At 40.6% G+C, this 26,285-nt stretch overlaps 1 protein-coding gene across 1 annotated transcript in view; it reads left to right on the top strand.

The window, feature by feature from the left end:
• The window catches only part of LOC129328520 (contactin-4), a 418,707-nt gene that overhangs the window by 152,672 nt on the left and 239,750 nt on the right, over positions 1-26,285 (top strand). The window contains exon 4 of the mRNA XM_054977634.1: positions 2,261-2,356. Within this exon, the coding sequence (XP_054833609.1) occupies positions 2,261-2,356 (96 nt within the window). The remainder of the gene's footprint in view (positions 1-2,260; positions 2,357-26,285) is intronic.

The raw sequence follows: 26,285 nt of genomic DNA, 5'->3' as shown, positions 1-26,285 counted from the left end.
CAGAAGTTCAGTTACTATAGATATATATTTTTTAAAACAATACTGGAAATTTAAAAGAAAGCAGCTACATGAGATAAAAGGCCTCTGAGGTGATTCAGAGCTGCTGTAGTTTTTGCCTGGAATTCCCTTGGCAGCTGAAGTTCCTGATCAATAACTGGTGCCATTGGCTGGGTCATCAATAGTAACCTTGGCAATTAATGAGCTTTTTAAATGTTGTATGCAAGGTAGAGAAACAGGGGAAAAGAACGTTTGAGAAAGCCTGGTATTGGAAAGAGTCATGACAGAGAGAGCATTTGCTGTGTTGCTGTTTTTCTTCTTACACCTGAAACTTCTCACTGTTGTGTTATTAAGTGTAATATGAAGCAGGGGGGTTAACTACCTTATTTACAAATTTCAGTATAGCCATACCTTATCAACAAAGGCAGAGCTGTCACTTCTTTTCACATTTTACGGAAGACATTTGTTGAAACTCTTATTTTGAGACAATTTAGTCCCCAGCCCTTCATGCCAATCCCAATTTTAAATAAAGCACAAGAGCTCTATTAACTCTTAATGAGCCATTTGCTGCCTCATGTGAAACAGGCAGTCAGCAGGTTGAGCTTTTCTCTGCTGTTTGAACAGGGGCTTTTTTGGAGTTCCTTCCAATTGACCTGGGAGAGAACCTCTTTCTACCTACTCAGTGTCCTGAGGAGTGAATTGATCCCTGGTTAGGCAATAACTAGCTTTTGCAGGAATAGTGCAAGTTGTTACTATATAGTAAGGGATAATGAGCAAGTATCCTGAGCCATCTAAGGATGGGGGGTGCTTCTTGCAAGGTAGCCCATCATTGGCTTGAGTGGCCCAGTGGGCTGGAGAGGGAACACCCTTGGTGGCTGAACAGCATCAGCTGAGCCCGTAGTTGTTGGAGCAGCCCACGAGGGAGGGAAATGAGGCTAAACATCTCTTGGTGCTGTTTTACATATAGGTAAGAATAATTGAAGCCACCGGCTAAGCTTAGAGCCTGGATAGATTTGCCCAAATGCTGCTAGGCATGATAGGCTGCTTGTTAGTAGTCACTAATTTAATTGATGTAGATCAGCCATTAATATGCTAAATAGCCTGCATACTAGACACTTATTTTTGGAAACTAATATAAACTGTATATTAGGTAGTCAAAAGCTTATTCATGTATTAGTTTTACTCTTGTGCGCTGAATTGTTTGTGTGAGAACTAGGCAGTGTGAGTTCTGATAAGGCAATAGTCCTACAATTTTATTTATTCGTTTGTTTGTTTGTTTATTGAAAGTCGAATATTCTTGGTTTGGTATACTGACAGGTACCCATTATTTATTCCCCCATTGCTTCTCTTTCAACTTATTTGAGTGTTCCTCCTCCAATGCCATCCTGTTCACACAATTCATATTAGCAGTTAATACAATTGAGAGTCAGCTGGTAGACTGGATCTCTTAGAAACAGGGTATGGAATTTAGAGTAAATAAAACAATGTGTTAGCAATCAGTAGCATTCTGTTAGATTTTTGTTGCTGCCTATGATAGGTACGTTTCTTGAAATATGTTTGTACCTGTGCCAACTTGTCCAAATATTTCCCCTTTTCATACCCTTTTGGAGGAGGGGCTGCATAAAGGATCTGCATGTGCATTTCACTGCCTGGACCAGTGCCATTGGAGATTAGGGTTGCTGAATCCAGGCAGAGATATACCTGAAGATTTGGGGATGGAGCCTGTAGAGGCTCCCTTTATTTAAGGAAAATATAATATATCCACTGTCTTACTTAGATATTTGTACATATCATACTTGTATCTGCTTGTGGATAGACAGCATTTTAATTAGATAATTATCTAAAATCGCTCTGCAGCTGGATACCTGCCTCTTTCAAAACTGCAGGCCTGCTCTGCAGTTTAAGATTAATCAGGCATCAATATGCTGCCCATGAAAAGAGTGATATGCTGTTCTATTGTAACCATCTTGAATTATTGATTTCCCCATGGTGTGTTCTCTGCAGTAAAAGACAGAACAACTGTTTCACCAGCATAGGTTTTCTAATGCTAGTGTTTGAACCTTCCTGTGGATCTATTCATTTTTTCTGTATACTAAATCTCTTCCCATGCAGTGGTCTTTTTTGCATGTATGCATCTTCTCTAGGAAAAGGTGTGTGCATTCCTATAATATGGCCCTCTTTCTCATTTGGAAATTGAATGCTAGCCATATATGCATTTGTGTGTGTGTGTTTATTTATTTATTTGCCTATATATTTCTAACAGATCTTGAAAATTTCAAAACCAGGACAAGAAGCACAGTTTCAGTCCGACAAGGACAAGGAATGGTGTTGCTATGTGGACCACCACCACATTCCGGAGGTAAGTAATATAAATGGCATCAGTTCTACAAGCTAAACTTCTGCCTTTTGAAAAACAAACAAATGCAGCAGTCCTACATAGGAATGAAGTGCAGACAAGTCCTTTTGAAATTACCGACGTTTATATATAACTCACAATGCCCACGATGCCCCGGCTGACACATTAAATAATACCAAGCTGATTAAATCAATCCATTCTGTGCAACATAGACACAAATGCTGGGCTATATTGAGAATATTTTGTAATAACATCTTGTCCAGTGTTCTGGTCTAATTTGTAACATATCCATTACTTCAAGATAGTAACATAAAGCAGGAACAAATATTGCTTTGACTTATTGTCGAAGGCTTTCACGGCCGGAGAACGATGGTTGTTGTGGATTTTCCGGGCTGTATAGCTGTGGTCTTGCCATTGTAGTTCCTGACAGCAGCTGTGACTGGCATCTTCAGAGGTGTAGCACCAAAAGACAGAGATCTCTCAGTGTCACAGTGTGGAGAAGATGTTGGCAGGTAATTTATATCTACTCGGGAAGGTGGGTTTGGGCTGAGTCATCCTGTAAGAGTTTCCCAGGGTGTGGCATGCTAATGGAGGGAGGCTTCACTGTATCCTGAGGAGGTTCTTTTGCATATGGATTGACTGTTTTTCCTTAGGTGTTTGATTTATCCTTGGTTTAATCACTCTTCTGATTTCATTTCTGGAGAAGCCATTTGCTTGAAGTGCGTGGTTTAGATTATTTGTTTCCTCAATGAGAAAGTGCAGTTCACATATCCATCTTGCACGGTCTACTAATGTTTTTATTATGCCTCTTTTCTGTCGAGGGTGGTGATTGGAGTTTTTGTGTTACAAATCAAACAACTAAGGAAAAACAGTCTCCCACAGGAAAAGTGTTTTTGCCATATATCAAAGGAATCACTGATCAGATGGGAAAGCTTATGAAAAAGCACAACTTACAAACAGTATTCAGACCCACCAGAAAAATACAACAGATGCTACAATCAGCAAAAGACAGTAGAGACCCCCTTACCTCTGTAGGAGTATACTGTATACCCTGCAGCTGTGGACAAGTTTACATCGGGACCACACAGCGTAGCATCCAGACAAGAATAAAAGAACATGAAAGACACTGCAGACTTGGCCGTCTGGAAAAATCAGCAGTGGCTGAACATAGCCGAACTCAAACAGGACACAGTATCCTATTACAGGACACTAAAATACTGGACAACACTTCCAACTACTTCGTCAGATTGCACAGGGAAGCCATTGAAATTCATAAGCATAAGCATATGGGTTGGTGCTTGATATGCTAATCTTCTCTGCAGGGCTATTGTAGGATGTAGAGTGGTTTGTTAGCCTGATGTTTTTCAGGACTGGAAACCATGCTCTATTCATTCTTAAAGTCTCTTCTTTCCTGTTGAAATTGTGCTTATGCTTATGAATTTCAATGGCTTCCAAAATGATATTGCCTGGCACAGTCCAGAACGCATTAAAAGTGATGTTGCACTGGGTAAAAAGGTTAAGGACCTCAGAGCACAGGTTGCGTTTTCGTCATTTCTTCCTGTCGAAGGTCGTGGTTTAGGAAGGGAAAGAAGAATACTGCAAATAAATGACTTGCTACGTAGATGGTGTCATGAGGAAAGGTTTGGTTTTTTTGGATTGTGGTTTACGCTTTCAAGATGAAGCTTTTCTATCAAGAAAAGCTCACACCTTACAAGAGTAGGAAAAAATGTGTTTGATAAGAGCCTTGCAAACCTGGTAAGGAGGGCTTTAAACTAAATCCTATGGAGGAGAGAGAAAAAATTCAAAGCCTATAAGTGGCTTTAAACAAGCTGTATCCCTCAATCCTAGTATTCCAAATATGAGTGTCATTCCACCAAGTTTCAGTAATGCCTATTATGTCATAGTCCTCTTCCTGTATTAGGATTTCACGTTCCTCCTGCTTGTTTCCCATACTCTATGCGTTAGTGTAGAGACATAGGAAGCCATGAGTTCTATGCTCTGAGGTTTTTGAGCTTACCTGTGAGTTGATGTTTCCTAGCATATGTTACACTCCCCACAAATCTTCAGTGTTCTCGTCTCCATTTAGACGCTCACATTCCATATGTGAAACATCTCTGTCCATGCCATGCTAGCATGGTAGAAACTATTGAGCTTGTCCTCTTATACTGTCAGTTTTACCAGAACATTTGGAATGCTTATATTACCCCACTTCTGCACAATTACCCTGGTAGATCAAATCAATTTTATATTTCACTCTTGCTTGGTGATTATAATGAAATATCTTTTAAAGTAGCTAGATTTTGTGTGCTGGCATGCTTAATTAGGCAGAGGAATATGGTTTTATCCTAGCAATTTTAATTAAGAATCATATTTTATGTACAGCATATTTTGATATCTATATCCTATATTTTTGTATCTATGACCTGAAGTTAATGTATATGTCTCAATGACTTTGATTTTGACTTCTGATCCCAAATTGTAACAGTAAACTGATGATAAAGGAGCTGGCATTGAGCAGCTAAGGTTTAATATTTGTGCAGCTTATATTTTAATTGAACATTTGTTTCTCCCTCCAAACTGCTCTCATCTTCCCCAGTCTTTCTATCTGTATAAGTGAACAGTTGAAATAGTATCTGCAAATATGTGGGGATTCATAAGGGTCCTGGGTTTGATCAGGTTCCTCAGATGGTTTTTTTGAATTTCACTTAATTCATTCTCTTGCATGATTATTTAGACAGATCAGTACTTGACTGGTCTGAAGCTTTTACCTTATGACCATAAAAATTCCCTCCTAATTATGTGTCCCTATAACATTTATTTAAACATACCCTATAATTTCTTCTTTTGTATGTATGTGTACATGATGGCGTTCATGAGTGAAGGTCTCTTTATGTCTTATTTTAAGGATAAGTCATCCATTTTCCCTAAATGTTCAACTATCCCTCCCTCTTTAATCCATAAAAAGGATAATCCATTATTAATGGGAAGTCTATTCATATACAGAAGTCATAGCGGTCCCTCTAGATTGTAAGTAAACTATTTAAATAAAAGGATTTCCAGAAGAATCAGTGTCTTTGTGCAGCGTAAAATGATTCATTGTCCTCTGCGGGCATGGAATGTCTATCAAAACCTGCTCTGTAACTGGAGCCAACTGCATTGATGCTGCTGTTCAGAAAATGAAGTTAACAAGAAAGTTGCATTAGCAACAGTCAAAAAGTCAATGTTTGCTTGGTGGCAGATGGCAGAATGCATAGACAAACAAAATGATCAAGTTTCAGTGAGAATTTTGACAACAACAATTAGAACTAACAGCATAACAGAATATTATTCTCTGTGGTTGTCTAAAAAGGTGATGTGAAATTGTGTCCTTATGTTAAAGCATCATTCTGAAAGATTTATATAAGTATCACAAAATCATCTAATGAAATTTTATCATAACTAGCTTGAGAGAACTTTCTGCTTTAAAATGTTTATTTGGAGACTGTGTTTATGAGGTATGGTAGTGATCACCACAACACGGCAAACTGTTGTTTAAAATAGCTCATTACCCATGGTCCAACCCAAACGTGATGTGAAAAATGCACTATTGGATCATCCAGGTTTTTTAAAACTGATGCAGAAAGAGCTGAGTTTGATTGGAGCAGTGGTAATATAAATGGAAGTATTAAAGCAGGGTGGATTTGATTTAAATCATGATTTAAATCACTAGTCAGTAAGAGTAGATTTAAATCATGGTTTTCTACATACTCATTCTTGCTAGTATAATCTTAATATTTACAACGAGATGAATGTTTCAATTTTAAAATAACGTTTCAGATTAGTTTTACAGTTATATCAAAAAAATTATTGATTTGGTTATGCTATTAGAAACATAATAGATAGTTCACCTCACAGTAATTTCATAATTATGTCTCTTCAGTTTAATAGGTTAATCATTCATATTTGGACAACTTTTCTGCTGTACTTTATTGGAGGAAGAAAAATATTTGTTACCTTAATAACAACAATTTAAATAGTTTTATTTAACTAAAACAATAACATTATAGCATACGTATTCTTGTATTTGCTTAAACATCCATGTTTGTTAAATGATGTGCTTAAACAAAATATCTTTTTTAAAAAAAATTAAGACTATCAGCCCCATCTACACATGAAAAACTTAAAATACTGTCCTCTATAGCTCACTCATCTTCATCTTCTTGTTTGTTCATAATCTGGAAAAGAAAAACAAGGTTTCCTGCTTTATCAGGTCCCAAACAATTTCTCAATTTAGAATGAATTAGTCCAAAGGAAGATAATAGTATTTTTACGCCAGCAGAAGAAGCTACTGCTGTTAAAAGTGAAATTACTACTTCAACAGTCACTAAATCCAAGTACTTAAGTGACTTCCACCAGTTCACTTGTGTGACTTTCATTAAAACATCATCAGCAAACATATATTTCTTGAATAGTTCCCCCTTAGGTCGGACGTTTATTATAGCTGGCATTACAAATGGATGATTGCTGGATACCCATGCCATAGCTAACTTGTCTTTCTCAGCACTTAAGGTTTGACCCTGGTACCAGATATTGATAATATTTGCAAGAAAATGAGCTAAAGAGAGTGCTTGTCCCATTCTTTTTTTTAATGCTTGTAATTTAATTCTATCATTGTGCAACTCTGTTTTTAAGCACTCACTCAGTTCCTTTCGAATTTCAACAGCATCAACAATAAAACAAGTAGTTTTCTGTATTTTGAAATACAGAAATGAGTTTCAGGATGCTCAGCATATATTCAACATTTCTCTTAATCCCCATGTTGAGGAATTTGGCCGTGACAGTGCCATCTATTCTCTCTCAATTTTGTTCACAAACTGTCATCAAGACAGGACAGTTCTTGATATACTGCTCAAAATGGCCCACTACAAAGTCCATCTAACATCTTGTGGGAGCTTTAGCTTGGTTCCACCCATTCTTTTCAGAGCTGCTGCTGCAAAATGATTGTTATGGAAGTATTTAGCAATTTCAATGACATTAGTCTTTATTTCTGGAACACTGAAGTCTTTGGCTAGGAGGTGCAGCAAATGAGCACTGCAACTATATGTTATTAGCTTTGTCAATTCAATTCAATTCAATTCAATTCAATTCAATTCAATTCAAATACCTTTAATTGCATACAGCTTTGTATTCCCTTCCTGCTCTTCTAAATTTCTTCTCATCTTGGATACATTTGCAGCATTGTCCATGACCAAACTGCGTACTAGACATTTGAATTTTTGTTCACATGTTATTATAGCTTTTGCTGCCACTTCTTGTTAACATTCTACTGTGTGTACATTTCCTGACGTATCAATGGTTTCTACAAGGAAGACATTCCCTTCTTCTGTTGTTATACAAGCACATACAACAAGATCATTGTGGACATTACTCAACCCATCAAGACTTAGGTTAACAATTTTATCCTCTAGAACAGTTGCACATTGCTCCATTTCTCTGTCATATACTTTATCCAGCAGTTTCCCTGCAACATCTGCTCTGCTGGGTGGACTGTATCCTGGTCTCAGTGACTGAACCATATTAATGAAGTGTGGGTTGTCAGTCAAACGGAAAGAAGAGTTTGTCACATACATAAACTGGGCAATTTTTTCATCAATTAACTCTTTTTCTAATCTGCTGTTTTTTATCACAAACTTGTCTATAGAGGTTCTTGGATGGTCGTTTTTATTTCTTTTAGATGATATACCGTGGATATGTGATGTATATTTTGTGACTGAAATACTATCCTGAACAGCTAACTGAAACTGTAGAACAGGAGGATGGTGATCTAAAAAGTGGATAGTTTCCAGAATCCTTTATGTCGATGATGGATTCCTCTAAACAAAAATAGTCAATGCCGGTTTTTTTATTATTTGTACAATTTCTGCTTATTTAGTATTACTCATTGTATTCACTGCCACTCAGTACTGCCCCCCAAAATGGAATATTTGCTTGTTTCAACTCTTTATTTCTTCATAACAACTCTATCAAAATGACAGTAACATGCAGTAATAATCACAAATATAATTTTGCTGAAACAAGACAGTTCCTCAAGGCAGTCTTTAAATATGATGAAATCAAAATGTTTACCAACCTGAAGATACTGCCTGTTTAGGGTTGCCAGGGACCTGGAGTCCCTCAACAGAGGATCCCCAGGTCCCCGTAGTCTCCCGGCAGGGGGATTGTGAGCCAGTACTTACCCTGGCTTCCTTTCTGTGTGCACGCAGCGCACACATGCTCTCAGCTTGTGTGATGACATCACTTCCGCGAGTGATGTCATCACATGGGTCAAAGGGCACCCCAGGTTAAAGGGGGCCCTTGTTGCCACCACCAGCTCTCACTGTGGCCAACCGACCGCTCGCTCTTAGGGGCCACAGCAGCAAGAGGCAAAAGCCAGCACTGGCGGCAGCAGTGGTGACAAAAGCAACCTGCTCTTGCTGCTGCTGTCACTGCTGCCTGCTGTCACTGTGCAGGAGTACATCCCCTGCTTTCCTGCTCTGCCCCAAGCCGCATGCCTCGCACGCCCCGAGCCGAGCTGCACCGCACACCGTGAGCCAAGCCGCACTGCGCGCCCTCAGCCAAACTGCGCCGCATGCCCCAAGCTGAGTCGCTCAGCTTGGCTTGGCTCAGCTCGGGGCACACAGCGTGGCATGGCTCAGCTTAGGGCGTGTGGCTCAGCTCAGGGTGCGCAGTGCTGCTCGACTTGGGGGGGGTGCCCCAGGGGAGCATGCCCCCCCACCAAATTAAGTGGGTGCAGAGGGGCCAAAGGGTGGGATCAGGGGATCCTCCACTCCCAGCAGGGATTCGGTTTCATTCGGGCCACCAGGCCTTGCATTTCTTTGTTGCTGTGTTTGCATTTTGCATGCATGCCTGCCTTACCCATAGGTAAAGGAACTTTATTAAAATATTCCCAAACTGGGTCTCTTTTACAATCTGCTGCCATTATAGGTTTTTTCCTCCAAGGAAAGAATAATATGATAAACCTCAGGCTATACACACAAAGATCCAAATACTTGTGGAGTATTCTGCTCAGAAGATTTCACTTTCGTTTTTACTGCTTGCCCTTCCCTCCTCTCACTTAGCTTTTTGTGCAGATCTATTCCACTCCCAACAATCTTCTATTCATTGAATTTTTTAAAATTTAGCACTTAAGAGGTAAGGGGTTGATTCTGTGTACGTAGATTTGCAAAGGAACCATGAAATTAAGGTCTTTTTTCTCAACTCTATATGTTTATTTTATAACTTTTTTTTCTGTGAAGAAGAGGCATGTGATCTCTGCACACACAAATTCAGTTTTGAAGTCTGTAAAAAACAACAACCAAGCATCTGTGATAATATCATTTAAATAGAAAAAATGCCCAATAATCTTACAGAAACCTCCAGAAGAGCATGACATTGTGAATGGATTGATGGAATTCATTTACGAACAAATTTAAACATTGCATGAATATATAAACTCATGCTACATAATTTAAAAATAATCCTTATTTCATGATGGACTGTAAATAGAAAACTATCATGTGATAGATTTTTCCTCAAAAATACTTTCTTTTAAAAAATCAGATTTAAATTTTAAAAATCCATTTTTTATATATATATCTCCACCCTGCTTTAAAGCATCATCTTTTAAGGTGAAGTGGAAGAAGGATCATTTAATGTTGCCACTTTAATCAAATCGAAAGCCCTTTTTTTGTAATGTTGGAAGATCCGATCATGGGCTTTCTGTGGTTTGATGTACTTAGCTAACTTTAGGTGGTACCTTTCTAAGAGTCGCTGGACAGACGCTAATCACTTACAGCTAACCCTATTTATTTATCTATCTATTTATTTTATTGAATTCCACTCTCCTTGCAGGTATGATCAGAGCAGATCATACAAAGTAATAAATACAGTAAAAACATGGTAGCATAAATTAAAAATCAATCACTCAGTAAAACCTACATAAAACAGTTGCAAACATATTGCACACCCACCCTTAAGTCAGTTAAGCACACTGATTCCAATAGTGTTAGACTGGAGTAACTCTGCATACGATTGCAGTGTTAATTATGTGAGCTTCTGCTAGTTACAGATACTGCTATCAATTTCTGAAAATACAATGAATTATACTTCTGGTTTTTCCACCTGGTTATTATTAGGCTCCATTGTAAGGTTGATCACAGCTAGTGCACTATGTTGAGACATAAACAGCGAAGTGTATCAGATAATTTCCATTGTTCTAGTGTATTATGATTAACAGCCAATCATTTTGCCAGCATTCAGTTAGCAGAAACCTGTATCAATCCATAAATAACTGTTCACCTACTTGAGTCATACCTCATATTAACAGCTATAATTATGTTAAGAGTTCCTTGCAGTTATATGAAGAATTTCTCTCTCATTACAACTCTTGTTCATCAGATAAGAATTCATCACTGGGCAATTTTCAACAAATTATTTTTTTTAATAAAAATAAATACTAGTTAATGATAAATGAGCATAAAAATGTTTCCTATCAGCTGACACAAAAGCTTGTTGGATCTGCAGTTTTCCCTTGGACCCTGGGTTCCTCATCCCGCACTGCAAATTGTCTCTTTATTACTTAAAAGCCAAGAACATGTTCAATTCAAAGTGTTTTTATAAAGTTTTTAAATTGTTAAATGCTTAAATAATGGACTATCTGTCAACTGTAAAAGAGTAGAGGGGCTAGAAAAGATCTCTGCATGAGCTTCTTCTAATCAGAGTAGTCAATAATGGGATACATGCACACAACTAAGATAGCTTTCATTGGATATTGTAAAGTGAAGCCCATTGTTATCAAGGTCCACTTGATGCTGGCATCAGGCTTGTAAACAAGGGTTAGCAGTCTCCAGGTGGTGGCTGGAGATTTCACAGAAATACAACTGGCCTCCAGAGTACAGAGATCAGATCCCCTGGAAAAAATGGCTGCTTTGAAGGGTAGACTCTATGGCATTTTGCTCCAATGAGGCCTTTCCCCAAATCTTGCCTTCTCCTGGCTCCACCCCCAAAATCTCCAGGAATTTCCCAACCCAGAGTTGGCAGTCTGTAAACAGATTGCTGATTCCTTCTTCAGGGACTTTCCAGGCCCATTCCCTGAGATTTAAACCTTTCATTAAACAAACAAAAAAAATGCAGGCAACCGTCTTGGTCCATTTAAAAAAATTCCAAGTAGCAACAACTATCACATTTTTATTTGGGTCAGCTGAAATCATAAACAAGTGATCCAGCTTTTGGATTTCATAAAAGTCCTCTTCACAGTGCATGTTAAACAAAAGAGGATGGGTGGAAAAGGAGAATAGATGTAACTGTAAAGGGAGTAATAGAACCCCATTGATTGATGTTTCTGATGCAAGAAGATCTTGACTTAGGGAAGGACTATCAACATTATGTTTATAGGGAATAAGTATTGCAGGCCTGGATGGCGACAGCATATACAAGCTGCATTCAAAATTTCCTCCCAGCTCCTGTACAGCTGCCAGCTGAGACCAAGTTGAGTTCTTGGGGGGGAAAGAGCCATTTTGGTATATGGGTTAGAGTATTGTACAAGGATCTGGGAGACTCAAGTCACCTTGGGCCAGCTGAACACGTTCAGCCTAATCTACTTCTCAGGATTGTTGTGAGGAAGGGAGATCCACGTACCTAAGCTGCCCTAAGCTCCTTGGAGGCAGGGCTGAACAAAAATTCACAAAGCAGACAGCGAAAAGTCCCATACCAAAACATCCTGGTGGACTAAGCATGCTTGCTGACAGTCAGGTAAAGTACAGAGAGAGGGAGGAAACCTCCTCTTATGGCCCAGGAAGGAGTGGTCAAAGTACTGTCATTCCTGTAGCATATTTGTAGAACGTATGGCAGATCAGATGGCTCCTGCTCTTTTCACCCAAACCTCATCATTCAGTGCTATAAGGCAGCTGAGCAATTGTGTTCTGGCAATAAGGCTGTATTACACTTTTGCATATAAAGGAAGAGAAATTAGTCGGTTTTTTAATCCCCTTCTCCTGTGATATCTTGCTAGCTTCCAAACTTGCCAACAAGTTTAAAAGCATTTGTGAGCATCCAGCTGGAGGAGGAGGGCTGAACTCTTCTGCATTTTTCCAAATCTCCATTATCTTCTTTCATAGCATAGACATCTAAGATGATCACTTTTCTTTCCAAACAATTTGGATGTATTTTTCATTCCCTGGAACATGCATTCTTCTTAGTCAGCTGCTTAAGTTTGCCAAGGTTTAAATATCTTGGTTTCATATATTATTTTCCATTCTGAACTATTTTGGCATAATAAAAATAGTGGTTTCAATTCTATTGTACATATGCAAATAACTTGCTTTGCATTTATATCATCACTTCTGAATAGGGAGTGTTAATATATGTCCTGAGAGATTTCTAAGAAATACACAAATTCTTGAACCAGCTGGCAAGTAGTCAGAATTAAACGTACAGAACACTTGAGCAAGCATTTTTATATTTTCATATGAGGACAGCATACCAGGGAATTCAGAGGAAATGCAAAAAGTTTGGTGAGTTTGTAGATTTCTAATCCACTTACTATTGTTATTTTTTTTTCCATTGTTTAAGCATTCAGTTTTATCCTCAGTCTTTTGGGCTTTTCCAGGCAGCTCCCTGGGATGCCTATTCAACTCCATTTAGCATGATGCTTCCTGCATTGTCCTGCTTTCTCGCTGGATCTCTGACTTTCATTCTGTACAGACCATAGACTTGTTCATTTACTCTCATGCCAAGTTTGGAGATGATCCAGTCTCAACATCTAAAATCTAAGTAGCAAAGGTGGCAAATACAAAATGGGGACAAAGTAATCCCTTTCCTAGATACAATTTCTGAAATATGTTGAACAGTTATGAAAAGGATTAAATAAATAGTACACTTGAAGTGTATCCCTGTTATCTATTTATCGAGTATTCATCATCATGGCCCTGTCTGTGGATACTTAAATCCACATATAGGGACCATGTAGACACAAAAGAGCTATTTCTGCAAACCTGGGGCAAGACCCAGCTTGAATTCTAAAAGTTAACAAAGGGAATTTACAAATAAACCCAAAGAGAGAACACTTGTCTGAGCAAATGCACATGACTGTTCTCCAGATGCAAGGGAGACGAAGCATGGGGGAGAAGGACCACAAGCTGCAGTTCCTCTCTCTCCCTCTCAGTCACTGAGGCACCAAATCTGGAGATTGGCAGGGGAGGAGGCATGTGAATCACTAACCCTTCCTGCCACTGAGGCAGCTATGCTCCCCTCCCACTAAGGAGGTGACACTTGGGACAGGGAGGATGGTGTGGAACCCCTCAGCCATCTTTGCTGTTGAGGCAGCAAAGCTCTTCCGTCCAGCTTCCATCAAGACAGTGACACTGGAGGTTGGTGGGGAGGGGCCATGGTAATTGTTGCTGTCCCCTGGCCACTAAGGCAGCAGCACTAATGTGCAGGGGGATAGGAATAGAAGCCTGAGCTGCTGAGGAAGCAGCTCAGTGAGTGGGTGAAGGTGAGGGCCCCGCCTGTTTTTTCTGCTTCCCGTCTTTACCCACAATGGCTAATGTTTATTTCTCCGCATCACTTACAACCCTCTCTTTTACTCAGCCCAGCCACACCACACAGAAAATACATAAAATATACTGTTCTCATTTTGCTAAGGCTTTATCCTGTGTAAACTCTTTAATCTCCTTTTATCATGAACAGAGAACTCAATACCAGAGGAAGGGACCTGGGGCATTCTAGTTGCTGTGGTTTTCTTGTGGTAGGAAAACGCCTTGCTATTTTTGGATATAAAAGCTGTGCAGTGTAAATTGAGCTGGCTGATTAAGGTACTTGTTGCTCTTGCTTTAAGTGTTGCAGAAGGAAATATTAAGTGTAAATTTATTCAAAGTGATGATTTGTTAACACTAGAAAGATATTTCTGCATTTCCCCCCCAACTTGGCATGATGGCTGAGATGTGCGTATGTATCATTTTGAGAAAGAATGAGATCCTATGCCTCCTGTTACCCCACTGTATAGGCAATTAATTGGAAGCCTTTTTATTTTCTCATCTCAAAAACTCTAATAGTATTAATTTGCTACTTGACAAGATCTACCAATTATGAACTAAATCAGTGACAATGTACACTAGCTTGTTATGTCTTGTTAGACAAAACAATCTTTGATGGTAAATCTTCAGCATATCACTGTAAAATCCTACATCTTATAAACTGAAACATCCCTATAGTAGAGGGTCCCACCTTTTAATGAAGAAAATGAACTGTGTATACATGCATGCATGCATGCATGCATTTATGTATATACACATCACTTATGTAGGAACTAGGGGTGTGCACTTCGGGTTTCCAATTCCGGAAAAATACCCGAATCGGACCCGATTCACAAAGATTTGAGATTTCCGAAATGGCCCAATGAACCCCGAATCAAAGATTCCCGAAGCTATTTGTGTAGCTTCTGGAAGCTTCGGGAAGCTTCAGGTCAAGTGGTTGAAATGTCCCTCTCCATGCCGCTGCGCAGTGGGAGAGAGAGGGACATTTAGTGGTCAGCTGTTTGTCAGGGGTTAGTGCAGCATGCCAGGATTTAAAATGAGGGACATTTAAATCCTCGACTCAGCCGCTTGTCAGGCTACTTGAGTGCAGCCTGCCAGGGTGAAATGCCCTTCTCCCTGATGCTATGTTGTGGCAGGGAGAGGGGCATTTCACCCCCAACTCAGCCGCTTGTCAGGGAAACCCCTGACAAGCGCCTGAGTACAGCCTGCCAGGGTTTAAATTTCCCTCTCTGTGCTGCTGTGCAGCAGCACGAAGAGGGAAATTAAAATCCCCAACTCAGCTGCTTGTCAGGGAACCCCCTGAAAAGCAGCTGAGTGCAGCCTGCCAGTGTGAAATGCTCTTCTCCCTGACGCTGTGCTGTGGCAGGGAGAGGGGCATTTCACCTCCAACTCAGCCACTTGTTGGGGGTTTCCCTGACAAGTGGCTGAGTGCAGCCTGCCTGTGTGGAATGCCCTTTTAACTTTAATCCATTGGGTGATTGAGTTGCAGTGCAGAAAGCTTAAACTTGCCACGCTGCCACTTATTCACCCAATGGAGGGGAGATGGAGGAATTTCCCTGTCTCCCCTCCATCGGGCAAAAGAGGCAGTCACAGCCGCAGCAAGATTCAGCTTGCTGGGTCGCTGCTTTCTCCTTCACCCAATGGAGGGAAGATGGAGGAATTTCCCTGTCTCCTCTCCATCAGGTGAAGGGGAAAGCAGCAGCCCAGCAAGTTTAAACTTGCTGCGCTGCCATTCATTCATCCAGTGTAGGGGAGATGGAGGAATTCCCCCCTCTTCCCAGCATTTGGTGAAGAGGAACCTGTGGGGGGTGGGGAAGCTTCCATGTGCTCCGAATCTTTACGGAGCATATCGAAGTGGGACGATAAAGCAATTTCCGAAGTGGCTTGCCGTTTTGGAAATTGCTTATTTCTGACTCTTTTTCCTGCTTCGTAAATTACGACCGGGAAAACCGGATCTTTTTTTCCTGCACACCCCTAGTAGGCACCATGTACACAAGAAAACTCAAAGCAGTTGTTTCTGGGGTGTCATGGTTAAGGATGGAAAACAGCATGTGTGAAAAGAGTTAAACCTCATTTCCTCCTCAGCATGGTCCTGATCTGAACTCGAGACTACCATTACAGATCTGCTGGCGGTGGTTTTTACCTTGTCTATTTTTGGGAAACCAAACACAGTTACCAAAATGTAGTTTTTTTAGATTTTGTTTTTTCCAATTTAATGTTTCCTTACTCTGCATATTTGAAGATACGCATGAATGAGACAGCTCTTCAGTGGATAGAGTTTCATATTTTTAAAAGATGTGATATTTTAAAAAGATGTGTATTTATGTGTATTATGCTAGTCTGCTAGGTAGGAAATCTCCTATAAATGGGATCAAACCCAAATTGCATATGCAATACCTACTTTAAGACACTAACTCTCTTGCAGCAACAGGATTTATTTGCTTCTTTATTATCAAAATGTATTTTTTAAATGTATGTGCCTACCTCTCTCCCAACATATCTGAGTCCCAAGGCCCCACCCTTCTTCAGAATAGCTCAGATCAGGGATGGTCAAACTTGCTTAATGTAAGAGCCACGTAGAATAAACATCAGATGTTTGAGAGCTGCAAGACATGATGCATTGGAATGACTTCAGAGGAAGAGGTGGTTTGGAGGAGTGCCTTGAAAGTGACATCACAGGAAGGGATGGGGGTTTGGTGCAGTATGCTGGAAGTGGCATCATTGGAAGGGGGTGGAGCTTTCAAAGTGCCATCACCTGATCTTTGACCTAGAAGTGATTTTTGTGATGTCACATCCTTGCTAGCCACCCCCAAAGTCTCCTGGTTCCACCCCCAAATTCCCCAGGTATTTTCTGAATCAGACCTGGCAACCCCAACGTTTTTTATTGAAAATATGAAAGACATGGAAAGAAAGAAGGGAGGGAGGGTGGGAAAGACAAGAAAGGAGGGAGGGAGGGAAAGGGAGGGAGGGAAAGAAGGAAGGAAGGAAGGAAGGAAAGGGAGGGAAAGTCATGGAAAGAAAGAAAGAGAAAGATCTGAAAATGGTGGGAATATTAAAATGCATGTGTGTGGAAAGAGGAGAAGAAAAGAGAACAGAAAAGCTAGGGAGGGAAGCATTGGGATCACTTGTCTTGATACTCTTAAATGAAATACACAGTGAGGATTTGCAGGCGGGGGGGAGCCGAACATGAAAAGCAGGCTGAAAGGGGGGCATATTAAAATATGTGTATGATGGCAGAAAAGAGATAATATAAAAGGCATAGTTGGTGGAGATATAAAAGCTGGGAGAGCAACACAAAAGCATGGATGAATTCCCTTCCCTCCAGCTCCTGTAAAGGCAACCTGGCCACGAACTTGACCCCTTCCCAGCATTTTCCCAAGGGAAGGGAAAGGAACCCCCACCAACACACACCACAGGCATTTCTCTCTCTCCCTCCCCCTCCCCCTGCTCACTCTGAAAACAGATTGTACTCTCCCACCCACTCACTCATTCACACACACACACACACGGGAAGGAGAGATGGGCTTCCTCTTGTGTAAGCCACTGTGCAAAGTATTCATGCTGCAAAACTTTGATTAGAGAGCCAGGGAGGGAAGTATTGAGATCGCTTGCCTTGCCTGCCTGCCTGCCAGCAACCTCTTGGCCTGGCACCATAACCACGTCTCCAGTCCTGCTCAACCATACTGGCCCTACACCATGCCCACCCCCTATCAGCCCACCTGCCCGACCAAGGGAAGGGGCACATGTCCGTGTCTCAGCCAGCCGGCCATCTAGCTCTCTGGCTCACGTCTTGCTGCTGCCGCCACTGCAGCCGGGCATATAGGGCCTCTGGACATGAGATCCCTCGCTGAGCTGTGTGGCTATAGGTTGCACATTTCTGCCTCCTTCCCTGGTAAAATAAACTGTATGGCCATGGTGATGCTCAGAGACCCCCTGGAGCCAGCAAAATGTCTTGAAGAGCTGCATACGGTTCCCGAGCCACAGTTTGGCCACCTTGGCTCAGATGATATTTTACTTTCAGCTTCTTAACAACAACAGTCCTGTCATAAAAGTTAGATCAGGACCAGAGACTTGCTCAAGGCAATCCCACAAATGACACACCTAACAAGACTTCTCAGGCAAAATATTTTGTCATAAGTTAAAAGGGAGAGAAATTTGGACCCCAGAGCAATAATTGCAAGAAGGAAATAGAGCTTAATAAAATGAACCATGCATGCATGTGGTGAAACTTTAAAAAATAGATTTTATGATGTACTCTTGCTCTCTGTGACAAAATGGATTCATTTTCAGTGCGGATTGATCTTGTTCTCTTCAGGTGCTTTTCTAAGACCAATTATAGAACACTTTGTACAACAATTACTGGCATTAAAACTGTTCTGCTCCATCTGAAAAAAAAAACAAATAAAAAAGTGCCTCTTCTTATAAAACCACCTAATGCTAAATGAGCCAAATGACTTAAATATTTTCAGAATCAAAAAGTGGGATGGATAAATTTCATACAGAATAAATTGATTTTATTAAAAAAAAATGAAACAATTCATTTTAATTCAAATACTAGCTGGAAAGTATGTTGTTCTAGTTTTTTTAACTTTAAAAGCTAAGGGAAAAAATGTTGCCTGTTTTCTGAGCTGTATTTCCCAGTAGGGAACTGATGTGTCTCAGATTACTTCATTGTGGGTGTTTTATTGTGTTAAGCAGCATAATGATGTAACATTATGGAAATATTAAATATTGGGCAAGCCCAGGAAATGTAAGAAGACTTATATTTATAATCATGCACAATGATGAAATGCTTTCCTCCCCCTGCCCCTCCTGATCCCTCTGGCAACCAGAATGAATTTTGACATTATATAATCCTGATCCACAATTTCAATCATTTTTCCCTCTTCCCTTGCAGGCACTGGAATATTTAGATTCCCACTCAATTGACTATGAGTGTATTGCAAGAAATGGTGCACACACATGTATAACAGAGTATAATATTGTAGCCTTATGTCATGCTTTTATTTTCATTTACAATGATAATTCCTAACTTTAGTTTCTTTTATTTAATCATACGGTCCTCTCATTAAAAAAAAGTCAGAACAAAATTGATAGCATCTTCTGCTATTCTATAATTTCACAAATGCAGAAATGACCTTCACTTGCCATTCTGTCAAAACAAAATAAAAATGTCAAATGCATTTATTTACAAGGATAGAGTGGAAGTATGCTCAAAATGTTTCCTCTGTGTTTGGATAAAGAAGAAGCAGTCATGAAAACTGCTTCAGCAAGCACAAATCAGACAGCTTAAGCCATTACACTGAAAAGGCAGATTTTCAGCTGTGTCACTGGGGCATGTGTTCACTGAAATGTGTCAAGTGTCTGTCAATGGAACTATTCCAACTCCCTGCTTTACTGAGTAAGCAATCAGATAGGTAAACAAAACACATCTAACTGGCACCTGGCAGCCCATTCCAAAGGACACTATGGGAAAATACTAGAGCTAAGTTAGGTTGAAGGCCAATTTTATAAACTCTAAATATAAACTGGTGGAAAAAAGCATTAATTTACATTAAGGAATATTTAGTAGATATGCTCTTCTACCACACAAAACTGGTAGCCATTTACATTAGGTCTGATTCTCACTCATACCTATTGTGGTGAGTTATCCTGGAGTAGCTTCAGTGACATTTCCACATCATAAACCTTTCACTTGAAAATACCTTCATGTATGAGTGATATTGCCCTTACTACAAAGTCCCATATTTATTCCCATATTTGGTTCTAGGCTAAGTTGACAAGATATTCTCATAAGTCAAGGCAAAGTAAAGTAGGGTTAAGGTAACAAACAGACACTTAGGCTGGGAAAGCTTATGAAAAAGCATAACCTTCAAGCAGTATTCAGACCCACCTGAAAAATACAACAGATGCTATGATCAGCAAAAGACAGTAGAGACCCCCTCACCTCTGCAGGAGTATACCGTATACCCTGCAGCTGTGGACAAGTGTACATCGGGACCACAAAGCGTAGCATCCAGACAAGAATAAAAGAACATGAAAGACACTGCAGACTTGGACAACCTGAAAAATCAGCAGTGGCTGAACATAGCCTAACTCAAACAGGGCACAGTATCTCATTCCAGGACACCAAAATACTGGACAACACTTCCAACTACTTTGTCAGACTGCACAGGGAAGCCATTGAAATTCACAAGCATAAGCAAAACTTCAACAGGAAAGAAGAAACCTTAAGAATGAACAGAGCATGGTTTCCAGTTCTGAAAAACACCAGGCTAACAAAACACTCTATACTCGACAACAGCCCTGCAGAGAAGATTAGCACATCAAGCACCAATCCATATGCAAAAGAACCTCCTCAGGATACAGTGAAGTCTCCCGCCATTAGCATTCCACACCCTGGGAAACTCTTACAGGATGATTCAGCTCAACCCCACCCCTCCTGAGTAGATACAAATGACCTGCCAACATCCTTTCCACACTGTGACACTGAGAGATCTCTGTCTTTTGGTGCGACACTTCTGAAGATGCCAGCCACAGCTGCTGGTGAAACGTCAGGAACTACAATGCCAAGACCACAGCAATACAGCCTGGAAAACCCACAACAACCATAGACACTTAGGCTGTTGTCCTAGCAAAAGCTGAAGGCTGATCAAGAGATTTGACTTGGAGGGAGATAGATGTTCAAGCCCTGCCTCTCTGAAAGAGACTGCTAGAAATGAAAGGTGCCGCACTTCATTATGTTGGTAGGTGCTGCATGGGGAGTGCTTCTGGACATCTCAAAGACTTCCCCAGGGCCTTGCTTTCTGTGTTGGTTCCAGGATCCCTGCTTCCTTTCATTCTTTGGATTCTCTCCTCCCAGTGAAGAGAAGCCAACATCCTATCTGTGACACTGATAGGTATCAGAAATCACACAGAGTAACGGCTAACAAGTGTGTGTGTCACACAATATTTGGATTCAGGGAACTCTGTCTCTCGAAAGCTCATACTCCTGAAATTTAGTTGGTCTTTAAGGTGCTACTGGACCCACATCTTCGATTCAGTCTCTAATTAAGGTATTCACCAAGCCGGTAGAGCAGACAGACCTGAGTGTGTACAACACTTCCCTTCCTCCCCTTTGCTTTCTTAGCTCAACTCCAGCACCACTTTTAGTTTCAATCTGCTAGAAATGTTGTTTAATTTCGGGGACAAATCCTCACATGCTTGATCAGATTGTAGTCCCTCCCTTTCTTTATGTGTTTCCAACCTTGTTCTAACTTTTCTGACCCTCTCTTTCCATAAAGAAGAACAATTCTGTTTTCCACTAGAGGTTGTTGGGAAATGAAGCCCTGTGATTCAGCATTATCAGGACATAGCTTAAAACATTTTTCCCTCATTCTGGTGAACTCAAAAACAGTAAAACAATAAGGACTGAAACCAAGGACTGAAACAAAAAGTCCAATGTCCCATGTTACAAGATAGTCCAGTAGCAGCAGTGCCCTTTTTAGTTTTAACCAGTTGAAGCGGGGGGGGGGGGGGGCAGCATGTGAGGCTGAGCAGATGGAAGACGCTCAGTCCTTGAATCAAAAGTTCTCCCTGGGAGAGTGTTGTCAGTTTAGATTTGGAAGAAGCTGTTGAGAATAGTTTTGTGCTAAATTTCTTTTGTATAGTTTTATTGTATTTTGAAATATGGTTTGATCTTTCCTTGGCAAACCTATTCTTGTAGTGAAATTTTCACAGTAGCTCAGGACTTATTCACACATTGCATCTGGGTAACCCCCAGGCATAGGACTTTCTAGAAAAAAGGTAATATATGCTCCAGCAATTGCTAGACAGAAATTGGGCAGTGATTTGAATGGTTGTGGTGAAACCCAGCTTATCAAGTCAGTATTCTCTGTCCTGTGATTCTCTTAAAGAAGTTGTCTCATACAAAATAATTGAATCGTCACTTCTGATAACCCTGCTCCTGTTCAACTACCCAATTAGATTTATAACAATTCTTGAACATCACCTTTTTGGTATTTGTATGTTGCCATTGCATGCCATTTTCCCTTGCTGGTGTTCATTTTTTACACCATTTTCTGCCATTTAAAAATAATTTGAACACAGTACAGCATTTAGGTGCATTTGTTCCAAAGACAGCATCAATTGCAACATTTTTTATTAAATACTATTGAAATGAGTTACGCAAAAAAGATAACTACAGTAGAATGAAGAGAAAATCATGGCAGTATGTTTAAAATTAAAATAGTGTGGTCATGAAATTTGTACATCCTCTATTTATCTAGGCCCATCAACACTCATGGCAGATTAAAATAAACAAATATATGTTCCTTCCCCAAAGAACTTCACATTTAAAATTGGACTCAGAGAGGGCAGTAGTGAAAAGGGAGGAAGATGGAGACAGGAAGAAACAGGCAGTTTGCCACAACAGGTGCTTATTTATTGTTTTCACCCACTTTTCTCCTTCCACTCTGCTTTCTTGCATACACATCATGAAAACAAGCTCCAGTTTCTGTGGTATACAAATACAGGTGTGTATACAAATGAGAATTTGCCTTCCGCAAGTCAATATTCAGAATCAATCCATCCAGGTTTCTGCATTCAGGTGCCGTGGGTAATTGGAATTTGGTTTTGGCTTGAGGCAGGCGTAATATATCGGGATCCATAGATAAACACTACAAGAATAAGGAATGACTTAAAACAACTTTAATATAAAGAACAACTAAAATATTTTGCACAGTAGGCTCTAAGCCTTGCTCTAATACCAGGGTGATGTGATCTTGGGGTAAATCCCGAAATTGCCTCTTCCTTAACACTGTAAAATATAAGAGAATGTCTCCGAATTGTAAATTCTGTTGCTATAGGGAGGTCCTACAATCATGAATATAATCATTTAAATTCAGAAGTGTGAGGTTGTAATAATTTATTTTTATATGCCGCCACAGCCAATTTTAAATTATTAAAAACAAAATGTAGAAAGCTTCTCGTGAGAATACAATGAATGAGATAAAAATTAAACTCCCATAATTTCTTATTTTAAACTATTCATTCTCTACCTAACTATGCAATTACAACCGCAATTAAAGGTACAGAGTGGAAGTGTTTGCCCAAATATTTGTTTTATATTTCAGGACTTTTTGTTTTCAGTGCTCCGCTAGTATTATAATAATAATCTTAAAAAATCCAGTGTCTCTGATTGGGAGAAAATTTGTGTACAGAAACATTCCACCTCTTTCTTAACCGGTTTCAGAGCAACAAGAGGAGAGCTCCACATTAGTTCCTAGGTAAATGTTGCAAATTCTACCTTGAGTCCTTCGAGCTGTATTTCAATCTTTTCCCCCTCTTCCTCATCCCTTCTACACCTTAGCTAAGAGTTAGTTACCTGTGCCATGGGCCCAGCTTCCATACTAACTGAAAACCAGAGCAACAACTGTATATGGTACCAGAATACTTTATCTCGCCTTGGAGTCTTTCTACCTAATGCACTTGCATCTACCCACACAGCCTTCCTGGAAGTGACAAAGATCTAGCACCAGTAATTTCTTCTCCTACATACTTTCCCGATCAGCTGTATAAAGGAGGAGAAACTGACAACAAGCTTTTGTTTGCTGCTGCTGTAGCCACCAAATATTCCAAAGTGGGTAACTATACTGACATTCTCGTAAAAATGTAAGATGAGCCTGGCTGAAACAGATCAGTGGTCCGTCTAGTCCAACATCCTGACTCATTGTGGCCAGCAAGGCATAGAGGCCAAGGCCTTCCTTGATGTAGCCTCCCAGCACTGGTATTCTTGAGTCACAGCTCAGATCTTCTGTCCTTGTTACTGACCATGTTACTGTTAAGTACTGGGGTAATTTCAGATGGAGAGTGGAGTAATTTCAGATATCATTCACCAGCTACTGACATTTGGCAAAAAGTAGGCGATTGGATTAGGTGAGGTATGCAGAGGGGTGGTGAGTGCGGATTCAATCCAGGAGGGTGCATTGTCTTGAGCTTCATTATCAGTTGCAGTTCAGCAGTCTTCCTTTGAAATTCATTCTTCTGCAGGATAACTGCTACTTTTAGGACAGCAGCTGAATGTCCTGGAAGGTTAAAATGTTCCCCTACTGTGTTTTTTTTTTCAAAAAACGTTGTGGTTTTGATGTCGGACTTTTTTTTTTGCAATATATGTATGTATATTTATAATTTTCTAAACAAAAAAGGGATACAGAAAAAAGGAACAGAAATACAAAATATACTAAAGAAAGATTAGATACCCATTACAAGGATTGTAACCATAAATCATTTGAATATCATATTCAGGTTTATAACAGTCATTTTCAGAGACATTTCCTCTTTCTCTCTTACTATATCTCACTATTAAATCAAATATTAAAAATATAATACTGTATTTTATACAGTACAAGACTTTTGTCCATTAATTCTTTGTCAAAGGGACTGGGCAGGTTGTCCAGTGTAGAAGGTGGGAGGATATTGCTGACACATGATGGCATAAATCTCATTAGAAGATGAACAGGAGTATGAACCTGAGATGGTATGGCTGATATTGTTAGGTCCACTGATGATGTTGCTAGGATCTATATGAGACCAAAGTTGAGATCTTAGTTTGTTGCAGGCTTTTGTACCAGATTCCATGTTACTGTTAAGTAGTTTCTCATTGCAGGTGAGTAGTTGTTTTAGGTTAGCAGCAGAGCGTTCTCCGGGGCACATACGGGGGGGAGGTGGTCCCTTAGGTATGCTGTTCCCAGTCAGTTTAGGGCTTTATAGGTCAAAACCAGCACTTTGAACCGAATCCGGAATTCCATGCGGAGCCAGTGGAGCTGCTGCAGAATTGGTGTAATATGTGTCCTATAAGGAACACCCATCAAAACATGTGCAGCAGCCCATGGGCAGCCCTGCGTAGAGTGAGTTACAGTAATCCAACCTGGAGGTAACCGTTGCATGGATCACTGTCGTTAGGTCTTGGGCTGAGAGATAGGGGGCTATCCGCCTGGCCTGCCAAGGATGGAAAAAAGTAGCGCGGGCAACTGTCACAATCTGGGCCTTCATAGATAAGGAGGAATCCAGGATCACGCCCAAACTCCTGACTGATGGTACAGGCACAAGTGGTGCCCCCCCCCACAGGCTGGGAGATGGATCCCCTCCTCTGACAGCACACGGCCCAAGTACATGACCTCCGTCTTCACAGGATTCACCTTCAGCCTGCTCTGTGCCACCCATACAGACACGGTCTCCAAAGCTCTCAAAAGGGCTTGTCTTGTAGCAAGCTGGGCTTGTCTTGTAGCAAGCTGTCTCTAGGTGTCATTCTGGCCTTTCCAATAATCTTTCTCACCATGTCAGGGATATACTGTAGCTGTATATGAAGAAGTGAGCTGTGACTCACAAAAGCTCATACCCCACCACACATTTTGTTATTCTTATAGGTGCTACTGGACTCTTGCTCTTTTCCACTGCTACAAACAGACTAACATGGCTACCCATCTTGATCTATCCTACATGAATCCTCTAATCCCTTTTTAAAGCTGATGGGCTGTGGCTATCACTACATACTCTCAAGTAGGGCTGCCAGACCCCTGGTGGGAGCAGGAGATCCCCTATGCTCCCCACTGCGACTCATCTGGATGGTGGGGAGAAAAGGCCCAGGAAACAGGCCCGGGAGGCAAAAAACCTCCCGGTGCAGTGGGCGCTCCCACTGGGCATGACGACGTCACTTCCTCAAATTACGTCATTGTGCCTGCCACTGGGCATGACAACATCACTTCTGGAGGTGACCTTATTGTGCCTGGTGGGAGTGCACATGCAAACATCACCTGCAGTAAGCTCCAGGTCCCTCCTCCTCCATTTACCCAGGAGGGTAAAGGGACCTGGCAATCCTAATCCTTTGGCAGCAAATTCCACATTCTAATCACTCATTGTGTAAAGGGATATTTCCTTTTGTCCATCCTGAATCTACTGCACATTATCTTCATTGGATGCTCTCTAGTATTTTGAGAGAAAGAAAGAAAGTTATCTCTGTCCACTCTCTCTACTCCATCTATAATTTTATAAACCTCTACCATGGCCCTGCTTAATCATCTTTCTAAATTGAAAAGTCCCCGACTCTGACCCCTTAATCTTCTGCAGTATCCTTATTTGAGATTATGGTGACCCAACAACAAAGACTAGGGTTGCAAAGGCAGGCAGTGACAAACCACCTATGTTAGTCTCACTGTGTTAGTGAAAACCCCACCAGGAGTCGCTGTAAGTCAACTCTGACTTGGGGACTCTCTCCACCACGCCAATTAATGGTCCTGTTCAGAAGTTACATACAAGTAGCAGTAAGACTCAGACTCATGCCTTCCACTTCCTTCTGTTCATTCTACTTTCCTGTGACCATCAGGAGAAAGTTATGGTCCATGCTA

The sequence above is a fragment of the Eublepharis macularius genome, chromosome 4 (genome assembly GCF_028583425.1).
Source record: "Eublepharis macularius isolate TG4126 chromosome 4, MPM_Emac_v1.0, whole genome shotgun sequence".
Lineage (NCBI taxonomy): Eukaryota > Metazoa > Chordata > Lepidosauria > Squamata > Eublepharidae > Eublepharis > Eublepharis macularius.
This window is presented reverse-complemented; position numbering and strand designations above follow the sequence as displayed.